Here is a 24263-nt window from a genome sequence, read left to right as displayed (position 1 = left end):
AGACATGTTGCTGAGCAGGCTATATTAAATAGAAAATTGCAGAAAAGGATGGATTTCTCTTGCTATCTAAAATGACTGTCCTCCAACACTTTACGTATAGATGTGCCGTAAGTTTAACATAACTAACTGCATTATATATATGATGGATACACTTTTAGTTATTTGTTTACAAAATCAGTGAAGGTCTTCCAATAAATGTAACAATTCCCGAACATGTATTATTCTAACAATGATTGGTAGGAGTAGGGTTAATAGTTGTGACAGCCATTTGACATCTTTTTGATAGAACTTGTAGCCGGAAATTTAAACGATATTTCATAACTTTACACTTTGTCAAAATAGATACAACCACAGCTAACTATATAGCTGAATATATCACATAAACTTATCTTGCACAAAAGTAAACATTGCTTTTCTTAAGTACTTTAAGTGCATTTGATGAGGGCGTGAGATCTGATGTCGTGATTTTCAATACCATAATATTTACAGTTATTACACTTCATCCCCTCACCACCACAGTGGCACAGCGGTATGTCTGCGGACTTACAACGCTAGAAACCAGGTTTTAATACCTCTGGGGTAGAGCACAGATAGTCCTTTACGTAGCTTTGTGCTTAATTACAAACAAACATTACACCTCAACGGTGTGTAATTCACACCCTCAGCCACACCTTCTAACAAAGGTTGTAATTTCACATTTCTCTGTATTAGCACTTCACCTCTGGAAAAAGGTATGAAATAACATTTATTTATATGTTTACCTAGACATTTAGCTTTCTATAACAGCTTTTGATTTTTCATATCACCGGAACTTTCAAATTTCAGTTTTCACAAACCATTATCAATGTAAAGAATAGTGCCAATAAGTAAAATAAATATATATATATCGGAAGTCTGGCGTAGTTATTTCATACAATACAATATAATATAATATATTATAATATAATATAAGAGAAAAAAACATTGTTTACACTACAGTGCTGTGAAACGTATTTGAAGATTTTGTTGTTTTTATGCTGGTTATTCAAAATAACCTTATTTTTTAAATAAAATCCCAAAATTAGTTTTTTTATAAGTAGACGTTCTATTACTTTTTTTCAAGTGACATCGTTAAATTTAATAGTGTGAAAAACTGAAAATACGTGTAGAATGAAATAACTGTTCTCTAGTGGAAAAACGGTTAGTTTACTAATTTACAGCGCTTAAATCCGAAGATCAATTTTCTACTGTGAGCGCTGCAATGTGACTTTGCTCTAAAACAAACAATCAAAAGAACATATTTGAAATACTAAAAAATAAAAATACTTGTTTGTGTGTGAAACCCATTTTATAAATTGTTGTTGAATTGCAGAATTTACTTATGAGGACGTCTGTGTAAATTATTTTATGTAACAGAATTATGAAGTGTATTTTGTTACATTCTTTTAAGAGGTCGTAAACTCCGTGTAAAACGATCTAATTAAAAAGCAATTTAATGACAATAGAGCTATGTTTATAGATGTCATTAGTTGTAATTTTAGAAATATCTCTTACAATCGCAAATAAAAATTTAAATAAACGGATAAAGACGAGAGTTTGCATAGTTGTAATTGAAAGTGTGTTCGTGACTCACCTGATTGCAGGCTCTAACCATACGGGTGGTTCGACTACCATTACGAAGCACCAAATTACCGAGCTGATGGTTCTCGGGAGAAGTCGCACCGTGGTTTGAACTATCAACTCGCTCTAAAATTTATTGAAGTTAGCTGAACAAATATGGCTGCGGTGACAGGTGGGTGTAAATCATCGTTAGAAGGCTGGACGTTCTCGCCCACTTCCACCTTGTCTCCGGCGATCGATGGTTTACAAGACCCGGTGGGGCTTCCGTCTGCCTAATTGTTTTGCCCGTTAAACCTTATTGAATGTGCAGTTGCAAATTTCTTGTAGGCTCAATGATTGTTACTGCACTTAGACACAGGAACAGACAGTATATAAGAGTAGAATTTAAACGTTTGAATAGAACAAGTGTTCTTAAAGATACTATTCGAGAGCAATGCCTAGGTTTTGTTAGATGTGTGATGGCCAAACATTCTGGTTACCTCAAAAGAGAATATTTTAAGCTTGTTTTAATTTTAAATAAAGCTCAAGTATTGTTGATTTAAGTTTTAGTTTTATAAAAGAGAAAACAATATAATATTGTAAAAATTATGTTTGTTTTTGAATTTTGCGCAAAGCTACCTAAAAGCTGTCTGCGCTAGCCGTCCCTAATTTAGCAGTAGAAGATTAGAAAGACGGCAGCTAGTCATCACCATCCACGGCCAACTGTTGGGCTACTCTTTTACCAACGAATAGTGGGATTGACCATCACATTATAACGCCCACACGGCTGAAAGAACGAGCATATTTAGAGTGACAGAGATTCGAACCTGCGACTCTCAGATTACGAGTCGATCGCCCTAATCACCTGACCATGAGGGGTCAAATAGTTTCGACACACAGACATAAAGGTGTATACACATCATTAAAAAACATTTTTCACAGTATAATACTTGAATATCGTGTACTGAAATTTCAGGCTTATTATGAGTTGCAAATTATGTTGATATTTTTCAGTACATTACTATGTATTTGTGTTGTGTTTTATGTGTTTATAATCAGTTAGTAACATAGACAAAAGTAAATCAGACATAGATGGTTGTGTTGACAAAATTTTTATGGGCTGAATTTTCCAAAACTGTAAAGGTAGATGATATTTATTCTCACGAGCTTCGGAGATGAATTTGCAATTCCTAGGTTATTAAACCCCAAAGAAATCTGGCTTATAAATATAAAAACGTATCATTAATAGGTCTGCCGAAATGCACAATAGATAAGGTATTACCACTAAAGGATGCTAACAAACTTTTATACAGAATTTCTAAGTTCATTATTAAAATCAGTATTAAACTAAAACATATAATGATTATGCGGATTTATAAATAATTTTGCTCATTGTTCCTTTGAAAATTCATTGATGACCTTGAGGTTTCATAAGTCATTGTTTGTACTGTTATTTGTCAATAAACTTGCGCTATAAAAAACGCCTATGCTGTTTTATTTGTTCAGTGTACGGTATCTTTGATACCTTTTAATATATATATTTTTTTGCTGATATTATTTATTCAACAAATTGAGGTTGAAACAAAGCACTGTGGGTAAACCATCTTGACATCGGCAAACTTGGTGGTAAAATGAGATACTCTAATTGTCTATAAAAAGTACATTTAAGGAATCTTAACCCAAATGTAATCCTATTCTCCACAACCATAACCCTTAAGAAATATAAATGTGAGATACGTTGTCTACGGAAGATTAACATTTGTCGGTAATTTTAAAAAATAACAACAACAGTTGTGTATCTTCTTTAAACTAAAAGCGTAGCAAACATCTCTTCCAAATATTTTAATGTTTTAAACGTTTACTATATGATTCATTGCTTGTACGACTTCTTATTTAGTTTTTCAGTACTAAGTAGAGCATGGCATGGCCAGTTGGTTTAGGCACTCGACTCGTAATCCGAGGGTCGCAGATTCGAATCCCCGTCACACCAAACATACTCGCCCTTTTAGCCGTGTGAGCGTTATAATGTGACAGTTAATCCCACTATTCTTCGGTAAAAGGGTAGCCCAAGAGTTGGCGGTGGGTGATGGTGATTAGCTGCCTTCCCTCTAGTCTTACACTGCTAAATTAGGGACGGCTAACGGAGATAGCCCTCATGTAGCTTTGCTACATTTTTTTTACTAATTGCTTCAGGTATTTAAACTTATTTCTGTACTGGTTTATCTATCATACACTATTGTTTATAATTTTTTTTCTTGGATTTGTGATACAATAACTAAATAAAAATAGTTAGGAGAAAATACAAGATTTTAATAATATCCTAATAAATTTATCGTTATAAATAGCGATAGGTGGGACAGCTTTTCCAGGATTCAGAATTAAAAGAGTATTTTAAATTTGGAATATTGAAATCGGAATGATAATATTTTGAAACAGTGAAAGAAAAGTTTTAATTGGAGGAAATGAACAGAGTTTTGCCTCAACGCCTGGTTATAGTACTGACGGACTTTCTGCTTTAAATCACTGAATCCCCTACTGGCTCAGCGGTAAGTTGGCATGCTACGATGCTAAAAATCGGATTTCGATACCCATGGTAAGAATATCACAGATATCCTGTTGTGTAGCTTTGTTTTTACAATCAAATAATCGAAATCCATGGTGTCGTAATGAAATTTCCGTAACAAATAAAAAAAAACACCAAAAAAGCCTAATTTCAGTATTCCAAAAGATGTCGGGATGTACGTAAACATAGATAATGTATTTTTAGATAACTTCTAAGAAACCAGATGTAGTTGAAGTATGCTGAAACCTCTACAGTATATTAACAGTGAACCTCTTAAGCCGTTTCACCTGGTACCATATGTTTAACACATTTTATGTATACTGAAACGTTTTTTCAGCAGTTTGGTGATTTTTCGAGGATTTCCAAAAATATTAGAGTTAACACCTACGTGATCTAAGTCCTATCGATATAAATTAGTTTTGAACTGTTTAGTCCATCTTTCTGTTAAAAAATTATATCAAGATACAACGATTGGTTATTTTTGACTGTACGACTTTTGATGTAAAAGGTTCGGCATTTCCAGGTTGTTAAGGCACTCAACTCGTAAAACGAGGGTTGCGGGTTCGAATCCCACTCACACCAAACATACTAGCCCTTTCAGCTGCGGGGACATCATAACGTGATAGTTAATCCAACTATTCATTGGTAAAAGAGTAGCCCAAGAGTTGGTGGTGATGACTAGCTGCCTTTTCTCTAGTCTGACACTGTTAAATTAGGGATGGCTAGCGCAGATAACCCTCGTGTAGCTTTGCGCGAAATTCAAAATCAAACAAACAAACTTGTTGTAAAGGGGAGTTGTATGTACGCTATGTAATATATAGTGTGTTTATATGTCAATAGAAGTACAGGTTACGAGTGCTTAAGGCATACAACATAGAAGTTTGAAAAAATTCACTTGTGGAGTGGCATAAAGTGCTCCGACTGTTCCTAGAGAGATCGCACGCATTATACTGAGGTTATATGTAAAGTTTCCCCAAACGAAATCTGGTGCACACGATGTATTAAATTAGCTTTCATGAATCTTAAAAAATAAAGCAAAGTTTCACAAGTTAAATGATGTAAGGATAGTTCAAATTTATAATGTTTTAGTTACTACAAAGTAATAATACTCTTATAAAATAATGTCCAGTACCTTTATCTCCCTTCTAATTTACTTTTATGTAAATCAGAAATCTGATGATATGTAATCGACACTGTGTTATAAAAGTGATTTTACTATGTCATGTCTGTAACATTATTAGTTTCGTTCCCCTCTAATTACCTTGCACAATTTACATGTTTATACATGTGAACCGTTTTATAATTCCAAAGGTATTTTATAAAATACCTGAAGTTTTGTCCTCCAAATAATAACTCAACAAAAATAAAGAAGTCTGAACAGTAACACTTTTAACGCGTGAACGCGAAAGGACGCTCATGCACTAAGATTGTCAGTAGATGCACTAATATTATCACATAAACAGTCACAGATATTTATGTATGTGTGTATGTGACAGTCTTAGTGCATGAACGTCACAGATATTCATGTATGTGTGTATGTGACAGTCTTAGTGCATGAACGTCACACATATTCATGTATGTGTGTACGTGACAGTCTTAGTGCATGTAAATGACAGTTTTGTTGCGTGTACGCGACAGATGTTTATGTGCGTGCAGGTGGCATGCTTATGTGCACATACGTGAGAGATGCTCATGTGTTCACGTGTGTGTGTGTACGTGCACATTTGAAACTAAGTCACTAAAGAAGCAAGGAAAATACGATTCTTTATTGAAGCGGCTTTATTTAAAAAATGTACACCATTTATTACACTGCACAAGCGAATAAATCAACAAAATTGTCATTTTGTAAAGAGAAGCTTTCTTCAAAGATATTTTATTTACAGAGTATCGTCATATTAACAGTAATGTCAGTATATCATACTTAAGGCAATAGTGATTGTTAAGAAACCTTCACCGAACCAAATTTCAAAGTATTGTTATGAATGACAGCCATTCTTGTGAACTACGAAAATTCCAGGTCTTGAAACAAGACATTTTAAGGTTAAAAACGAAAAAGATTAGGTGCACAAACTTGGAAGTCTGTATGTAGGCATACGATGACTTGAGGAGACATTATCATGAACAGTCACCCGTACAGTAATATTCATATTAAACTAAACACACCATGCAACATATACATCCTGGACCCGCTCAGTTAGCAAAGAAGTTGATAAACTCTGGCACCACACTTATAGTACACAACCACAAATAAAAAATACACAAGTCAGTGAAATGTTAATTAGGCACACACGCACCCGTCCGAAGGATAAAAGGAAAGATATGGCACAGTTTTCCTTCAATTGATGTCACTATCTGTTTTCTCATAATTAAAAATTAAATCGTGTTTTCTCCACCCTCATGTGATTTTTTAAAGATGGAAGGCAAGTATTTCAAAACCAATTATTTAATATATACAGTCCTCTGTGAGCTTTCTTCAAAATTAAAAGCGATAGGACTGAGTGAAAAAACAACAATATATATGTATTATGAACTAAGTAATATACATACTTTACCTCCAGTGTTAGCAGAATATTTATACGGATCAGTGTAATTATAAATCAATGTCCAGTCTGAAACGATGAGTATAATACATATTGTTACTAATTCGATAAATTATAAATATTAAATAGACAGACTTATGGCCCCGAAACAGGAGGTCACATGATGGCCCCTCAGACTTTATCACATATATTCTCCTTAAATATTCCCCAACGTTGTCCTCAGCAGTGTTTTAAAAGAGAATGGTATAAATTTCAATAACTGTGACTACAAAAATTATTTGCCCAGGTAAGTTAAGGCGTTCGACTCGTAATCTGAGAGTCGCGGACTCGAATACCGGTCGCACCAAACATGCTCGCCCTTGCAGCCGTGGGAACGTTATAATGTTACGGTCAATCCCACTAGTTGTTGGTAAAAGAGTAGCCCAAGAGTTGGCGGTGGATGGTGATGACTAGCTGCCTTCCTTCTAGTCTTACACTGCTAAATTATGGACGGCTAGCACATATAGCCGTCGTGTAGCTTTGCGCGAAATTCAAAAACAAAAGTTGTTTATGCCCGAGAAATTTCATGTTATTTAAATACATGTAGTAAAGAATCAATTACCTATAGAAGATGAGAAAAAAAATTATTGATTCATTTAGCTCTTCTCTTTACCTGTCCCCTCCCACACACAACACTTTCTGTAGCTTTTTCCAGTTTTTATGTGAACACTAGAACACAACAATTCAGGCTTAAATGATCTAAACTGTCGCACTGGTGTATCTGAAATACGTGCCAGAGTTTCTGTAAGTTATAGAGTAAATATCATACAGCATTGAAAAATACCTCCCAGTAGCAATAATAGGCTGTAACGTTAATAAGAGTAAAGGTCGCAAGACTTGGACTTGATGTTTCAGAAGAACAATTTCACTGAAGTGACCGGTCACAGAGGCTTATATGTTAAGTCACAATGGACTACAACATTAGGGCCTGCCTAATTGACGCCATCATTAGTTAAGAATGAAAATAAGTAGCCGTGTTGTTGCATCGTGAGCTAACGATTCTCACACCGAAAAACCTGAGACAATTAGCCTCTCTGATAACGCTAATGAATTGGATTCGTTCTCTGTGGTGTACAACGATGCCTAATTAGACGACTATCAATTTATAGCGACAGTGAAGTTCCGTTTCCGCGCGCCATAAAATATAACCCCGAATTCCTCGGCGAAAAGAGGGAACGCGCTATTTCGCGCCGAGCACTTTTGAACGATTTATAGCAGGCCAGTGAAAACGCACACCACTTGTACTACAAATCTGAAACCTTCGCACGTGAGGATGTGCCCTCCTACACGCGTGCATTTATTCTCACGCCAAATTCCGCGTGAACCTTGCTCTTTAATTTGCTAGAGCTCAAGAACTCTCGTACTTTCATTAACATTTTATAATTGCGTAAAACATCTTACAACTTAAGACAACTTTGTATTTATAGTGGTTTGCTACTAAGTGATGCTGTTCAAAGATTTTTCCATCTAATTACAAGAAATTTGTTTACACTACGATGCACAAATTTCGATCCAACTGCAAACAAGTTTCCTTTTTTAACCCACGCCAATCAAAGCGATACATGCAATTACAAAAATACAAACGTCATTACAATCCTTTTCCCTTCTTCTTATTTATTTGGAGTCTGAAGTCTAACTGGAGAATAAGGCGCTTCTTGATGACGTTAGCAAGATAAAGGAACGACCGAAAAGCCAGATAAACAGAGATCTGAAGAGACAATAAATAACATCCAGCTAAGGCGTGTGTGGTGTTTCAACGTGTGAACTCATGGGTGTGATTTGTTTTAAGAGATTAATGACTTTCGATGTGTGTTTGTTCGCCACTGATGAAAGCTTTATCATCTTTCTGTCTACATACAATAAAAACACAGACGGGGAGATTTATACCTCCGCCCTTTTTAAACACTTAGCCATCTGGTGGCCAAATGTAAACTAAGTGGAACTATCTTTAGTTCAGCCGGAAACTTGCAGCTCGAGATAAGATAATACGTACGTATTAATAATAACTTCTGAGTGAAAGTAAAGAATGTATAATAAGATGTTGACCACAATATATCTGGTATATACTGGGCTGACGAGGCCTTTCATATAATACCAGCAATTTTCGATGTCAGTGAACCATATTTTATTTGACATAATCGTCGTTGTTAACACTTGTACACATCCAAAGTGCCAGTGTATTTCTAATGTATTGTCTCTCTAAAGCCAGGCGAGATACATCTATAAAAGTGAGTCTTATAATACGTGATAAATTAGATTTTTTTTAAAGTGATAAATGCATTGGAGTCAGGCTGTTTTTTAAACATCTCCATAAGAAAATTATATAGTATTTTTAGTGTTTATCATATGTAAATTTACTGTTGTTATGTGCTAAACACGAATGTAATGTAATACCCACATAAAATTTTAAAATGTGGTCAAGATATTTATGGTTATCCGTTATGAGCTGCTCATGTTAACAGAGTGTTTGTATCTTTTTATTGCTTTTGAGTTTCATAATAACTAAAGTGGACTGTTTAACACGGCTGTTTAACCATCGTATGATAGTCGTGTCTAGGTTTTGAAGGTCACAACCGAAACTGCATTTTGAGTTTAAACTGAAATATTATTCTTTTATAGCTTGATAACGAAAATTAAATGAACTAGCAGAATAGTTAAATATTTCTACAGTCATGATTTTAACCTTTTTTTATAGTAAGTTCAGTTATGATTTGAAGTGCTTAGTAACTGCTTCGATACTGATGCTATTCTTTACACATTATACAGTACAAAAACTCGTAATTATTGTCTCTCTAAGTAATGTTAAGAAATAGACTAATTACACATACCTACAGCTATATCTATTACTAGGAAAGTTTGATAATTTGTTAACAATGTAGAAGGGTACATGGCAGTAAGCTATGTTTATTATTGTAGAATAAAACTGCAAGCTAAGGTATACGTATGACCTTTTCACTGTTGTTTCTAAACGTATCTGAACAAGTGTAATGGGCAGGATAAAAATATTGTGCTTGAAAACTACTGCTTTAGTAAACTGCTGTCTTTGTGTGATGCTACTGACACAATCGGTAAACAGATCACGGCCATAGATAAGATGCCTTATATGCACGTTTATTCGCGTTCCCGTTGGAGTATGCAATTCGAAAACAGACGGTATTACCTGATGCTTCTTGGAGATCCGTAAGCGTTCAAATTGGCCCTTAGTTAACAATGGTTACACCCTTAATATGGTGCAAAAACCTTTACCAGTTCAGTCCAAAACAGCATGATTGTTTCCCATCTACAACGGGCTACTTGGAACCACCTGTTTGCTCCCGGAGGTCATTAAACTTTCATTCATCCACGGTTGGTAATCCAGTGTAAACACTTCTATAGAAAGGAACATATAGAAGGTTGTATTTAGAAATATTGCATCTAGTTTTCAAAAAATCACATCAAACTGTAAGTCTGCCTTAGCTTTCCTTACACTGCAAGGTGTAAACTGGTTTTAATTAACCTCAGTCAGAATCTGGCGATTTTATGGCACTGAACACGACATCAAAACAATGAAACGAAAAATTTCCATAATAAAACATAAATAAAATACTATACACCCTAATAATACATAGAGATCAGTAGTGTGGGCTGTTGCGAAATAAAAACTAGAAAGTCAAAAATTGAAAAGCCAATTCACAAAACTATTTTGGCATATTTAAAATGTAACGTATAATAACACACTTTCATGTTCTCTGTTATGTTATTCGCTTATATTTTGAGAAGGGCACATGAGAAAAAAAAATCTCGAATTTGTGATGTTATTGTTAGTTGATTTGTCATTTATACGACCTTTTCACAATTTTTTGAGATTCTGTTCCAAATTAAGTTACAGCAAACTGCTAAAGATAAAACTAAAAGTAGTTACAGAATCGTTTTATTAACTGAAAAAAAGAAGTCATTTTTTATGCTTTTTGATTTTAATATAATTACATGATTTGTCAATGGGTGGACTAATTATCAAAAATAAACAACAAGGATGCACTAAAAGTAATTAAAACCTCAATGCGATACGTATATTAATGCTGATATAGTTTTATGAACTTAATGTTTACCACGTACTTTTCACATACAAAAAAGTACCGAACTAAAGTAAGAATTTGTTTTTTATTATTGATGAGTTTTTATTACTTGGTTGTTGCTAAAATAAAATAAAACTGCTGATACGAAAAGCTATAACAGAAGGAATTATGGAATATTCAAATATTAGTGGATATTAATTATATTTTTTTCTTTATAAATCACTTTGATGAAACATTATGTTCACGTGCTAGAACACTAAATCGGAACTTTTAAAAATCGTACATGAACGTTGTTCATTGTTTAATCACAATTACATTTTCTGTACAATACTTCTTTATGGTTCACATGACCAAAGGCAATTCTTAGTTAAAATGAGGTCCGAATTAAAACAAACAAACAACAACAACAGAAAAAAACAGTATAGGATAAGCTTAACATTTGTGACTCTCTCTGAAACAACTGGAATACGATTCTTCAGTTCAGGGAGACTGCTTAATTTCTACACAGTTGTTCGTGTTCGTTGGTCCGTTAGAACTCAAGCAACAATTGATTTAGTTTACTGTCTCTATACATTTTTGTCCGAAGTGAGTAGTAACTGGGTCAGTAAGGGGGAGATCCATGAAGATGGTGAGTCATTCCAACCACGGGTGAGTGTTCATTGCTAGGGGGAGTAGGCATACCTGCTACAGAATGACACACGTACCATTCACTTAGGTTAGTCGGGTGGCCTCCACTCCCTCCAAGCCCGGGGTTTGCAGCGAGGGGTAGCGTCGTGTGACCGTGTAGACCTGAACCCAGCACCGAGGCTGTAGGCTGTGAACCAACTAGTGCATTGCTGTTAACGTTGTTCCCGTTTGTTGCAGCGCACACTTGGGTGTCGCTGTCATAGTCGGACATAGAGCTGTTACTGCCTGTGGAATCCGGCGCTGTACCAGGTGGCGGCGAAGACTTCCCATGCACCTTCATGTGCTTTCGTAGCGAACTTGGGTGAGTGTAACTTTTGTCGCAGCCTCGGATCTTACAGTTGTATGGTTTGTCACTTGTGTGTACGTGAGAGTGCTTCTTCCGATCGGAGCTGTTAGCAAACCTTCGATCACAACCCTCGAAATCACACTTAAAGGGTTTCTCCCCTATACAAAAGAAAATAAGAATGTGTTAATAAACCACACAAATATATATATACATATGATCAAGAAACACAGTTAACCAGATTTGTTTAACTTCCCTTACTCTTTTAAGAATCAATAATTTCAACATTGTATTTCGATTTAACTAAGTAGTAAATTTGCCACATTTTTTATGATACTGATAATACATTAAAAGGTCTGTTAGACATAAGTATAACTCGTGGCACCTTTTTATGGAGTGGCAACACTCGCATTATCTAGTTTAGTCTGAACTATGTGTTCAAGCTCAAACCTCTAGGGATCCGGCATGGCCAGGTGGATAGGGCGCTTGATTCTTAATCTAAGGGTCGCGGGTTCGAATCCCCGTCACACCAGACTTGCTCGCCCTTTCAGCCGTGGAGGCGTTATAATGTGACGGTCAATCCCACTAGTCGTTGATAAAAGAGTAGCCCAAGGGCTGGCGGTGGGTGGTGATAACTAGCTGCCTTCCCTCTAGTTATACACTGCTAAATTGTGGACGGCTAGCGCAGATAACCCTCGTGTAGCTATGCGCGAAATGGAAAACAAACAAACATACAAAACAATCAAATTATTATCAAACGACCTACAATTATAGGCCTGTGTGAAAACATCAACGCAAAGCTGGAGAAATGTGTTGATTTTTAAAACAATATTTTCTCGATTAAGTCTTAGACTAGTCAAAATAACACTGGCATTTCATGCAACGTTATTAAGGTGATAAAACAATGCACTCTTATTTTTATAAGTAAAGAGTTAATATTTATTTCTCAGTGGTGAATCTAACGTACTTAGTTTAAACAAATCCATACATACCAACCTACCTACATTCTTGGTGTTAGAATGGACAAACCAACATTTTGCGAGAGTAGTGGTAATGGATAAGGTAGATAATTCTAAAATTATTTCATTTGTTTATTTTAAAAATAACGGCCTGTGAACGTAGGTGATTTAGAAAACTACAAAAATATTTTGTACTGAAAATCTTTTGAAATAGTTTCTACAATGCTGGTTCAATAAATATATATGCTCTATTAAAGAATCATGTGAATCAGTAATTTGTGACATTTGTTTCGACACACATGTATATATATATATATATCTATATGTATCTATATATCTATACGTATTAAATCTCAAACTCTAGATATCTTAATTTTTCAAACCTGTAAGGATGTAGACGTAATTAACTTTAAAGTGCGACAGTGAGTATAGTTTCGATTGAGTTTCGAGTTTTATAAGTAGAAACATATCTTTAACTGATAATTTTTAAAACTGCCATAGTGTGGTTAGTTAAAAATATTTATAGGTTGTCGTTTCAAAGGTCAATGATTAAGTTTACACGTTTTCTGCTTGATTACTGCTGACAAACTTCAATAACAACCGTAGCTATGTTGAATTTATTCATCATGTGACGCGAAAATTTATTAGAGTAAAAAACACTGACGGTTAGCTGACCTATTATGTGTAAAATATTATCAAATGCATGGAATATGTAATGGTGCAGTGAGTATGTGTAATTGTTTTGACTTTCGCTACTCATAAATGTCCACTCACCCGGAATCAATTGGATTAGGCACAGAAACTATAATGCTCAAGTATTCACAATCCCTTAAGTGCAATCAATCTTATCAACCACCCCTTCTTTGTTCCCCTAAGGGATACATGGTAAACGGTAAAACTGGAGTTGTACTGCTCTTGATGACAACGGTTGACCCGCCACTAACCTTTCCCCTTTCAGTCAGTCATCTTATCCCCCTCCCAACATAATCAGCATATTCCCTGTCTTTTCAAGAAGCTATTTTTCAAGCCAAAGATGTGTATTGAAGCAGATGCTGTAAACCTTATACGACCGCATCTGTAACGTGACCTGAATGTGATGGTTGATATTCTAAGCTTGTTATAGACATCGAGGGTGATTAAACATGCAACAATGGTTGATTAAAATAGCCGTGGACCAGTTCACTCCATTCATGTAACGGCGGATTATAGGTAGCTGTATCTTGAAAGTGTCCGCTTCTTATTTAAGTGTCCTAAAAAAGTAGATTGAAAATTTTTCGCAGACTAACGTACACATTAAAATTAAAAATGTTTAGCAATACATATGTTTGAGATAATTTAAATGAGATATTTAATTAATGTTTTGATGGAAATCACAACTCGTTTCTTTATGCACTTGTAAATCATTCTGAAGTACAAGATATCAGGTCAGCACAAGAATAATTCTTTTAGATGATCTTCGCTCTTTACTGGAGACGTGAAAGAGTTTTGTCTGAAATAGCAACGTTCAAATTCCAAAGAATATTTTAAAATCTTATCTTCAAGTTATTATCAGGTTATTAAATATGCTATATGAAAGAGTTTTGTCTGAAATAGCCATGTTAAAGTTCCAAAGGATATTTTAAAATCTTATTTTCAAGTTATTAAACATGCTATATGAAACAGTTTTGTATGAAATAGCCATGTTCAAGTTCCAAAAGATGTTTTTTAATCTTATCTTCAAGTTGTTATCAGTTCATTAAACATGTTATATTTTTACTTTTTCCGCTCCTTCTAACGTGAAAAAAATAGCTAAGGACCACACCAAAAATCGCACTTTCTAAGTGTTCATGCTTTACCATATTTGAAAAACAAATTAAATAAACCTTTTTTTTTTCTCCTCCCAGTGACACAACGCTATATCTGCGTATTAACAACGCTATAAACAAACTTTTTCGTTGTTATATTTTAAACTTTATTACTCTTTCTTCCTGATTATTCTCATTGCGTGAAGGGAAGATAGTACTTGGTTTTAATGGAAGACGTGTTAAATTACCAGTGATGCCACTCAAACTGCAGTTTTCACTGGTAACAACTCATGCATAGTTTATATTGTAACTCATTTCTTCCACTGCTCGTGTGGCGTTAAATCGGCCTAAGAGCCTCTACTACTTTTGTAATTTGGAATTAGCTTTGATTTAAGTGTAAATGTTATTACTAATTCTAAATTTAATTCTAATTCACGACAAGGACAATGATCCAAAGACCGAGGAAATATTTAGCCTAATTTTCAAGAATAGCGAATCGAGGTGTTTAAGCTAAAATAAGTTTTGATTCGTTTAAATTTAAATTTAACAGTAGCAATATAGACTAATTCATGTTTCTAAACTACAGAATTCCTAAAGTATAACCTTTCAGGATTGGTATGAATTTAACCTTCAATTTTATGAAGTTTATCTTGAGATGACTGACAGTTAAGTACAATTAAGGTATTTGTTTACCTTGAGATAATTAGAAGGTTACAGTATTCAAGTACTAGTCTTAATATAACTGAAGGGTTACTTACATCTTATATTTAGTCAAATATCCAGGTTGCGTTAAAGTACACTTAGAACATATTTAAACTCGCAAATACATCATTTGCAGTTACAGTATTCAAGTACTTGTCTCAGTATAACTGAAGGGTTAATTACTTCTTATATTTAGTTAAATATCCAGGTTGCGTTAAAATACACTTAGAACATATTTAAACTCGCAAGTACATCATTTAACGAATATTTTGCTGATCATATGAAAAACTAAGAAAGAATACTGTGGTAATAATTATACAATATAATATTCTACTTACACGTGTTTCATTTTCCGAAAGTGTAATTTATAAAACCGAAATGCTGTTAAAGGTATTGGTAGTTATTTGTAACACTCAACTGTAGTTACATTACAACATCTCGTAATTTTTGACAAGTTAGGTTTTTTCACAAATACTGATATATTTAATAATATATTTGATTGCAAAAAAATGTCTTATGATTATTTGTTGCACTATAAATGTTGTAAATTTTTAAAGAAAATGTTTATTTACTGAATTCACAGAAAAATCACACCTCAGAAATACACGACACATTTATCAATATACTCAATAAATAGATTAAGCTTAGTTGTTATAATATTGAAAATATGTATTTGACGAAGTATAATGTTCCGTCAACAATCCCGAGACAATTTCAGGCAAAATGATTTTTCTTATTGTATGTACTACTTTAAAATGTGAATGTTAATATCGACAGAAAATTAATTTTTGTTGTAGTTTACCATTAATATAATGCACGTGAATATACGTAAATGCATTTAACTGTAAAACAGATTTTTGTGAAGCTGTTTAAAATAACACAAATGTACTTAACGTAAATACATATATCAGTGAAGAGTTTCAAGTTCGATTAACTGTAGCACATAGGTTTGTGAAGCTGCTTAAAAACACAAGTGTACTAAATATAAATACACATATAAGTGGAGCTTTTCAACTTCAGTTAACCGTAAAACAGATATTTGTGAAGCTGTTTAAAAGAACACAAATGTATTTAATATAAATACTTATATCAGTGGAGTTTTCCAAGTTAGTCGAAAATAATTTCGTTTTTTAAATATTTTATTTCTTGAGCGTTAAAAAGAAATCTGCCACTAGGCAGGTGTAAAGCTTGCCAGAAACTCGCGCTTCCGCTCTATCAAGTTTGTCATTAACATTTTAGAACCTGACAGTAAGATCTGGAGTTATAATTGCCGAAAAAAAATATAGCTGGTATGTTCTAGTGGTTGAGGCACTCGACTCTCAATTTGTGGATGGCACGCGAGTTAGAAACCTCTTCAACGAACACGGTCGCCATTTCAGTTATGGAAGCGTTATAAATAACAGTCAATCGCACTGTTCGTTGGTAAATTGGATAGTCTATCAGGGCTAAATTAGGGATAGTTAACGCATGTAGCCCTCGCGTGGCTGTGCTCGAATTTCAAAGCAAATCAAGCCGAAAAACATCCTGCAACCCCCTATTAAAAATTAATATAACCGATCGAACAATAGGGATTCTCTTTCCATGAATACGTCATAACGACGGGCTCTCTCACTCGAAACCCTACAGTTATAAGTTATAAAAATGTAAATAATATGATATTTCCATACTAGAAATAATACTAAAATATAAGTATTTCTAGTGGAAAAAATTACAAGTAATATTTTAAAGGTATTATATAATCGCACTGGGGGATAAATTTATAAAATTAACTTTTTAATTAAAAATATAAATGTCAACATCACCGACACGCTCGTACAGACATGTTGTATCCACCTCCCATTTCTTTATAATAATCTATAGGTATTATTGTTTAAAATACGTTCGTAGTTAGGCAGACATATTAAAAATTTGTCTCCTGAAAATTTGCCAAACAATATGAGCCTACAGACCACGTGTACCTTTGTGCTTAATAAAAAAACAACTGTGAGTAAGTCTTATTTTAATAAGAAAAAACAACTGTGAGTAAGTCTTATTTTAATAAGAAAAAACAACTGTGAGTAAGTCTTATTTTAATAAAAAAACAACTGTGAGTAAGTCTTATTTTAATAAAAAAAACAACTGTGAGTAAGTCTTATTTTAATAAAAAAAAACAACTGTGAGTAAGTCTTATTTTAATAAAAAAAACAACTGTGAGTAAGTCTTATTTTAATAAGAAAAACAACTGTGAGTAAGTCTTATTTTAATAAGAAAAAACAACTGTGAGTAAGTCTTATTTTAATAAAAAAAACAACTGTGAGTAAGTCTTATTTTAATAAGAAAAACAACTGTGAGTAAGTCTTATTTTAATAAAAAAACAACTGTGAGTAAGTCTTATTTTAATAAAAAAAACAACTGTGAGTAAGTCTTATTTTAATAAGAAAAAACAACTATGAGTAAGTCTTATTTTAATAAAAAACACAACTGTGAGTAAGTCTTATTTTAATAAAAAAAACAACTGTAAGTCTTATTTTAATAAGAAAAAACAACTGTGAGTAAGTCTTATTTTTCTTCATTCTATTTGATTTGTACGTTTGTTACCAGTATTTTGTTTTTTTTACAACTAAACAACAAAACGGTAAAAATTAATAAAATCATATGTACAGTTTATTTCAGACACACACTTACGTTGACTACTTTATCAAATGACTTTAGCACAGATAAATTAAAAGTTTATACTTAGTAACTGTCTACCATTTATAAAACATTAGACTTGGATAAATATTTTACAGCACCCAAAATAAAAAAGTTATATTAAAAATTAGTTGTTTTATTAATAAAAAGTATTAAAGAATTAGAAACGCACATCACATGCACACACTCAGAGACATATATAAATACATACAGAAACATACATTACATGTGTTTATATATATATACACATAAAATATATATAAACAATTTGAATACTTACACAAATACAAGTTTGTTTGGAATAATTTTGCACTATAAACTGGTTTTGTGACTTAAATAAACGCGTATTTTGTTTTAAAACCTTTTTATTGCATGTTTGAACGTTAAACAATTTTAAGTATGTTTTAGATCATTACAGTGAACATGATAAATTAGCACATTGTAGTTGTTCGTATTGAGCACATTGCTTCATGACCTACAGTAATAAGTTACATTTTAATATATTGAAACGTATATCCTTTTAAACCGTAATCTTGTAGTAATTTGAATTCGAATTACTTCTTATGCGATACTTAGTTCAGGTAAAAAATGCCTTAGGTGCAGGTATGGCCATCTTTAATTTTAGTCATCTGTTCAGAGGAAGAGCAACCAGTCAGAAACACTAGCAGTTTATGTCTACTGTTAACCAAATAATGAAACTTACTTTGTTCGATGGTATATATCGCCTCAAACCGTGAATTTTTGGGTCCTCACCCCGTCATACTAACCACCAGACTATGTTAAACCCTTACAATCTTATGGACTAATCACACAAGATGTAAACATAAATTAGGCGAGTTATTCTTATTATCTGCATTTCTTCCAATGAAAAACGAAAGTGTTCGCAGCTTACAAAATTTCGTCCTATTTTGTTTTCATAAACAAAAGCGTACTACATAATACATCGTGGATTTTGTTTAAATAATCTAATTTATGAAATACTGAAAAGTATATTTATTTATACTTGTTAAACGTATTCCAATCTTTTATTTCTGTTTCAAGTTTCCCTAATATGTATTCTTCACACCATTTTATGTAACTTAAATTTAGCTAAATGTTTTCATCTGAAGCTGGAGAAGGGTGCAAATGTAAATTATAATCAACATTGCTAATGTTTTATGAATGGTAACTTCAAAGTGTGTAAATGTTGAATACACTTATGTGGAGTTTTGATGAATATACAAACTGAATGTAAAAATAAATAATGAAATGTATAAGACATATTTTTATAAAAAAAAGCATTGAATCATATTATCATCAAATGGGCCCTGGCATGGCCAGGTGGTTAAGGCATCCGACTCGTAATCCGTGGGGGCGTTATAATGTTACAGTCAATCCCACTATTCGTTGGTAAAAGAGTAGCCCAAGAGTTGGCGGTTGGTGGTGAGGACTACCTACCTTCCCTCTAGTGTTACACTGGTAAATTAGGGACGGCTAGAGCAGATAACCCTCGTGTAGCTTTGCGCGAAATCCAAAACAAATCAAAGAAACCAAGCATCAAATGTAATAGAAAAAGACAATAATTTTACAGCAAATATAATTAGTCACCTGAACACAAACTGGCAGTTATAAAAATAGAACAATGCGCATATATTATATCCCATAGAAGGTGTTCTGGAATTATATATTACTTTGTTGAAATTAAAATGAATTCAACACCTGGCACTACAGCACTACAATACATAATATATCACACTATTTCAGAGATACTACACGAGTTTCAAAACTTCACAATACATAAATCTATTACCTTTTTTTCCTAATGAAATTCATACATCAACCAAAGTAATAAACTTTAGAGGTAAAACCACAACTGTTATCACAGCCGTACTTCAATGCGTGTAGTAAAGTGTAGTAAAATTAATATGCTTAGTGACGGTGCAATAAATTATATAAGATCGATAAAAAAATGGGACCAAGTATGAAAGCAAACACAGAATGCAAATACTTGAAATCATCCGTTTATTTCTTATACTGCAGAATAAAAATGTAATTTAACATTAAAAAATTCTGAATTGGCACCATTCACTTGTAACTCACACTCTGGGATCGTCAGGTTTGTTTGTTTGTTTGTTTTGAATTTCGCGCAAAGCTACACGAGGGCTATCTGCACTAGCCATCCCTAATTTAGCAGTGGAAGACTAGAGGGAAGGCAGCTAGTCATCACCACCTACTGCCAACTCTAAGGCTACTCTTTTACCGACGAATAATGAGATTGACCGTCACATTATAACGCTCCCACGGCTGAAAGGGCTAGCATGTTTTGTGTGACGGAGATTCGAACCGCGACCCTCGGATTGCGAGTCGAGTGCCTTAACCACCTGGCCATGCCGAGCCCTAGACGGTTAGTGATCATATCTTTCTCTTTTACCTTTAGGGTTAACGTTTCTATCATAAGAAATGAAATTCACCTTAAAATCACTGGTGGGCTTAGACTCCATGGCCTTTTTTTCTACACATTTATTTTTCTAAATGATTTGGTATCATGTCTTTGTTGGTATAAAAATCAACAATAACATAAGCAGTGCGGGAAAAAGTGAATAAAATATTATCAATATTGCAATTACTTCCATTAATTAATGCTCTGATCCCTTATGTATTTTCACCTTCCAGTGACCCAGCGGTAAGTCTGAGGGCTTGCAACGCTAAAATCGCGTTTCGTTCACCGCGATGGGCAGAGAACACATGAACAAACAAACAAAAGATATGTATTTTACATGGAAAATTTGTAATTTATATCAACGATTTTAGTCAGTTCTTTTTATTGAATTTGTTAAAAGCAAAAAGTGTGAGATTTCTCTCTACGATGTAGCATGTGGTGAGAAGTGAAAAAACTTGATGGTTGCAAGTTGTGAAGATATTTTGAATTATAGTAGAGTCGGGAGAAAGTGTTTTAAAATAAACCTAAAAGAATTAAAATTACAAAAACAGTATACAAAGTTAGCTTTATGTCTTGTCCTTTATGTCTGTATATATATAAATATATAGTATTACGTGCACATGGAGAAAAAATGTATTCAATTTCAGATCGTTCTTGTGTTATATTTCGAAGAGATAAATAAGCAACGTTTGTTTCTTTCTTTGCACAAACAAGCGGAAACACATTGGTCACGTGTAACTGTAACTCTTGTTTCTGGAAACAACTTCTGGTACTCAAAATCAGCATTAATAATGTAAGTTACAGTTTGTAAATAATTTTATGTGATAAGAAAATACAGTAAAATAGAAGATACAGTACTTGTCTTTTTGAAGTTTCCGAATTTAGTTTAAATATGCACATTTCAGTTTTATGTTTTGTTAAACTTAGTTGGAAATTTAACGTGACGCAAGTTATTATTATTTTGTTATTTAATACAGCAAATCAAACTTGTACTGTGTTGTTTGAAATACTGTAAGAGTTAAGGAGGGTGAATCACCCATATACAGTAACAATTTATTACTTTATGACCTGATCGAACGTACACCGACCGAGTCTATTAAGGAGTTATTAAATACGAAATATTCTTTTGTTCCCACAGTTTATTACCTTGTGACAAAACCAAATTATGCTTCTGTTTCTTTAAAATTAAGCACAAAGCTATACAATTGGCTATCTGTGCTCTGCCCACCATTGAAACCAGGTTTCTAGCGTTGTAAGTCCGCCTTGTAACTGGGGGAGGGACAAAGCATTTTGAATCCTCAAAAACAGAACAATGGCATATGAAACTTAATAAGGTACAATAACAGTAGCGATAATAAACTGTTTTAGATTCATTTTATAGCACGGAACTAAACTAAGTTCATTATAGAATATAATTATCACAAATTGCGAGAATTCGTGATTTTGTTTTCAAAAGATGAACAGACTTTGAAGCTTAAGGAGTCTATTGTAATTGAAATAAGAACTATAATCAGAACAAACTCTTGTAAATATTCTTCTTAAACTGTAAATTACTTTCTTATTTACTAATTATTTCTAACGAGATCAAAGATTTATTTCCAACTATTTTATTTGCTGTTTTAATCATCAAGTAACACATGAATTATGCGCATACAATATTAAAACATGGGAAGTCCAGTGAAAAGTTGCTTAAAGAAATGTTAAATTACTGAGTTAAACATTTGTGCAAATGAGTATTGCTCGAAAGCTGGGGAGTTTCTGCGTCTAAATGAGGTATATCAATAATTATAGAGATAATTAATTTTCTTCACTCCTGATCTAATAGATGTGTACTTGACCTATTAAGGTATACCAGGAATTATAGAAATAATTTGATCTTGTTCACTCCTGATCTAATAGATGTGTACTTGATCTACTGAGGTATACCAGGAATTATAGAGATAATTTGCCCTTGTTCATCTCACGAGCAAACAGACATGTACTGTGTCTATGTTGTTATTTATTTCGTAAATATTCTCTTGTGGCGATGATTCTTCGAGTTCGTCACACTTGGATACTGAATGAATTATGCCTCTTAAGGATGAAACGAACAACATTGGCAGCTAAGGGTTTCAATATATTGGTTACCTTGGAGTTTCTGTATATTTATATACGTTTTCTCTCTCTAAGACAAGTTGTTTCAGTGGAAAGTGTTTGAACCGTGAAACTACTTCTGAAAATATTTAATTTATATTTAGAAATGATTCCTTTGAAGTTACACGATTTTCTAAAATCTAATCCTCAAATTATTTTGCTTCTAAAGTGAAAAATTGGCTACGGATCATCATCTATACTTTCGAATTTTGAAATTCAAAATTTGTTCATCTAATAAGAAGAATAGCTCTCGATTGTTTCAAAATGTTTCTCTCCAAGTTTGCATTTTGTAACATTTAAAACGTAAACTTATTCTAATAGAATTTTGTTGTGTGTTTGTTGTGCACAGCGGGCTCTCAATGCTATGTCCATATTGAGGATTGCGCCCCAAAGTTTAATGTTATAGGCTTTCGAGATCACCAGTGAGCCACTGGGGAGAGGGCACCGTGATAGAAAGGTTGTAAATGAAGTTATATATGAAAGTATTTAAAGATAAATGGCTAGAATACGACAACGTATTTTTTTCACCATTTGTAGTTAGACAGTTTTAGTTCAATATAATTATGATATAGTTTTGTCAAAATCTATTCTGTGGTTTTCATCCATTTTCGTCTCACATGACTTAACTTAGTTCTTAATATCTGTCGTATTCAACGTAAATTTCGTAATAATTACGGTTGATATTCATGAAACTGATAATATGCATAGCGCGTAGATCAGTACAATACCTAACGTACCTCAGCTGGCCATGTGGACCCTGGTATTGGGCACTCACTGGATATTGAAAATGCAGTGTGGCTGACGTATTATAACATATTCCTCTTGGTTTTATAGAATCACTAACGTAGTTTTCTCCCATTTGATGGTGTGATTACATAACTCATTCTGAGAGCAAGTAAACTACCTTGCTGGTTCGAGTGAAAGTAAAGTTAATTAATATAAAATAAATGATGTTCTGTTGTCAACTCCTACTTAGAAACCTGATTTATAAATAATTTAAATAAATTTGATACAATTCACTTGACTAGTCTGATTCGTACCCAAACAGTTGTTATTTATGAAAAGTATCAATCTAATGGTCGTCCAGTCCATTACTGTGTCTATCGTATTCTAGCCAGCCGGATGAATCCTGGTATTGTGCGAAAGGCCTTTTCGGCACAATACGACAAACGTGGTGTGGTTGATATATTATAACATATTAGTACTTGTTTTCATTTTACTTACAGATTCTTAATATTTCTATAAAGAAACTTTTGCCTGGTCAAGATGTGAAAGAAGTGATAAAATACGAAGTTAAAAACTACGTTTCAATTTCAAGGAAATTAACACCTATTAGTCACTCGTTCTTTGTTACTTAGTTTTGTCTGCGACCAAAAATAACAGTCACTCTAGAACGTTAGTACACATTAATGCAACTTTTGTTTCCTGCTATTACGAGTTGTTTTTTTTTCGACAGTTTCACGTTTTAGTGCGTAAAACTGCTGTTAATTTAAAACAAAACATAGCTTCACTCGAACATTGATTAAAGGCCCGGCCTGCATGGCCAGATAATTAAGGCACTCGGCTCGTAATCCGAGGGTTGCAGGTTCGAATTTTAGTCACACCAAACATAATCGCCCTTTCAGTCGTGGAGGCGTTATAATGTGGCGGTAAATCTCACTATTAGTTGGCAAAAGAGTAGCCCAAGAGTTGGTGGTGAGTGCTGATGACTAGCTGCCTTCTCTCTAGTCTTACACTGCTAAATTAGGGACGGCTAGCGCAGATAGCCCTCAAGTAGCTTTGCGCGTAAATTCAAAACAAAGCAAACATTGACAAAATCGTAAGAAAGAAACAAATTACTTGAAATAAATA

At 33.6% G+C, this 24263-nt stretch overlaps 1 protein-coding gene and 1 long non-coding RNA gene across 2 annotated transcripts in view; both read right to left on the bottom strand.

Moving 5' to 3' along the window:
- Positions 1–1712, bottom strand: part of LOC143247185 (uncharacterized) — a 123203-nt gene extending 121491 nt beyond the window's left edge. The window contains exon 1 of the long non-coding RNA XR_013026426.1: positions 1613–1712. This is a non-coding gene — a long non-coding RNA (uncharacterized LOC143247185). The remainder of the gene's footprint in view (positions 1–1612) is intronic.
- Positions 1713–5902: 4190 nt separating this feature from the next.
- LOC143247178 (zinc finger protein ZIC 3-like) overlaps positions 5903–24263 on the bottom strand; it is a 37856-nt gene continuing 19495 nt past the window's right edge. Inside the window, exon 2 of the mRNA XM_076494824.1 lies at positions 5903–11906. Coding sequence (XP_076350939.1) covers positions 11377–11906 — 530 coding nt within the window. The 3' untranslated portion in view covers positions 5903–11376. The remainder of the gene's footprint in view (positions 11907–24263) is intronic.

This window comes from Tachypleus tridentatus, chromosome 1 (assembly GCF_004210375.1).
Source record: "Tachypleus tridentatus isolate NWPU-2018 chromosome 1, ASM421037v1, whole genome shotgun sequence".
Lineage (NCBI taxonomy): Eukaryota > Metazoa > Arthropoda > Merostomata > Xiphosura > Limulidae > Tachypleus > Tachypleus tridentatus.
Note: the sequence above shows the minus strand (reverse complement) of the source record. Positions and strands in the feature narration are given on the sequence as shown.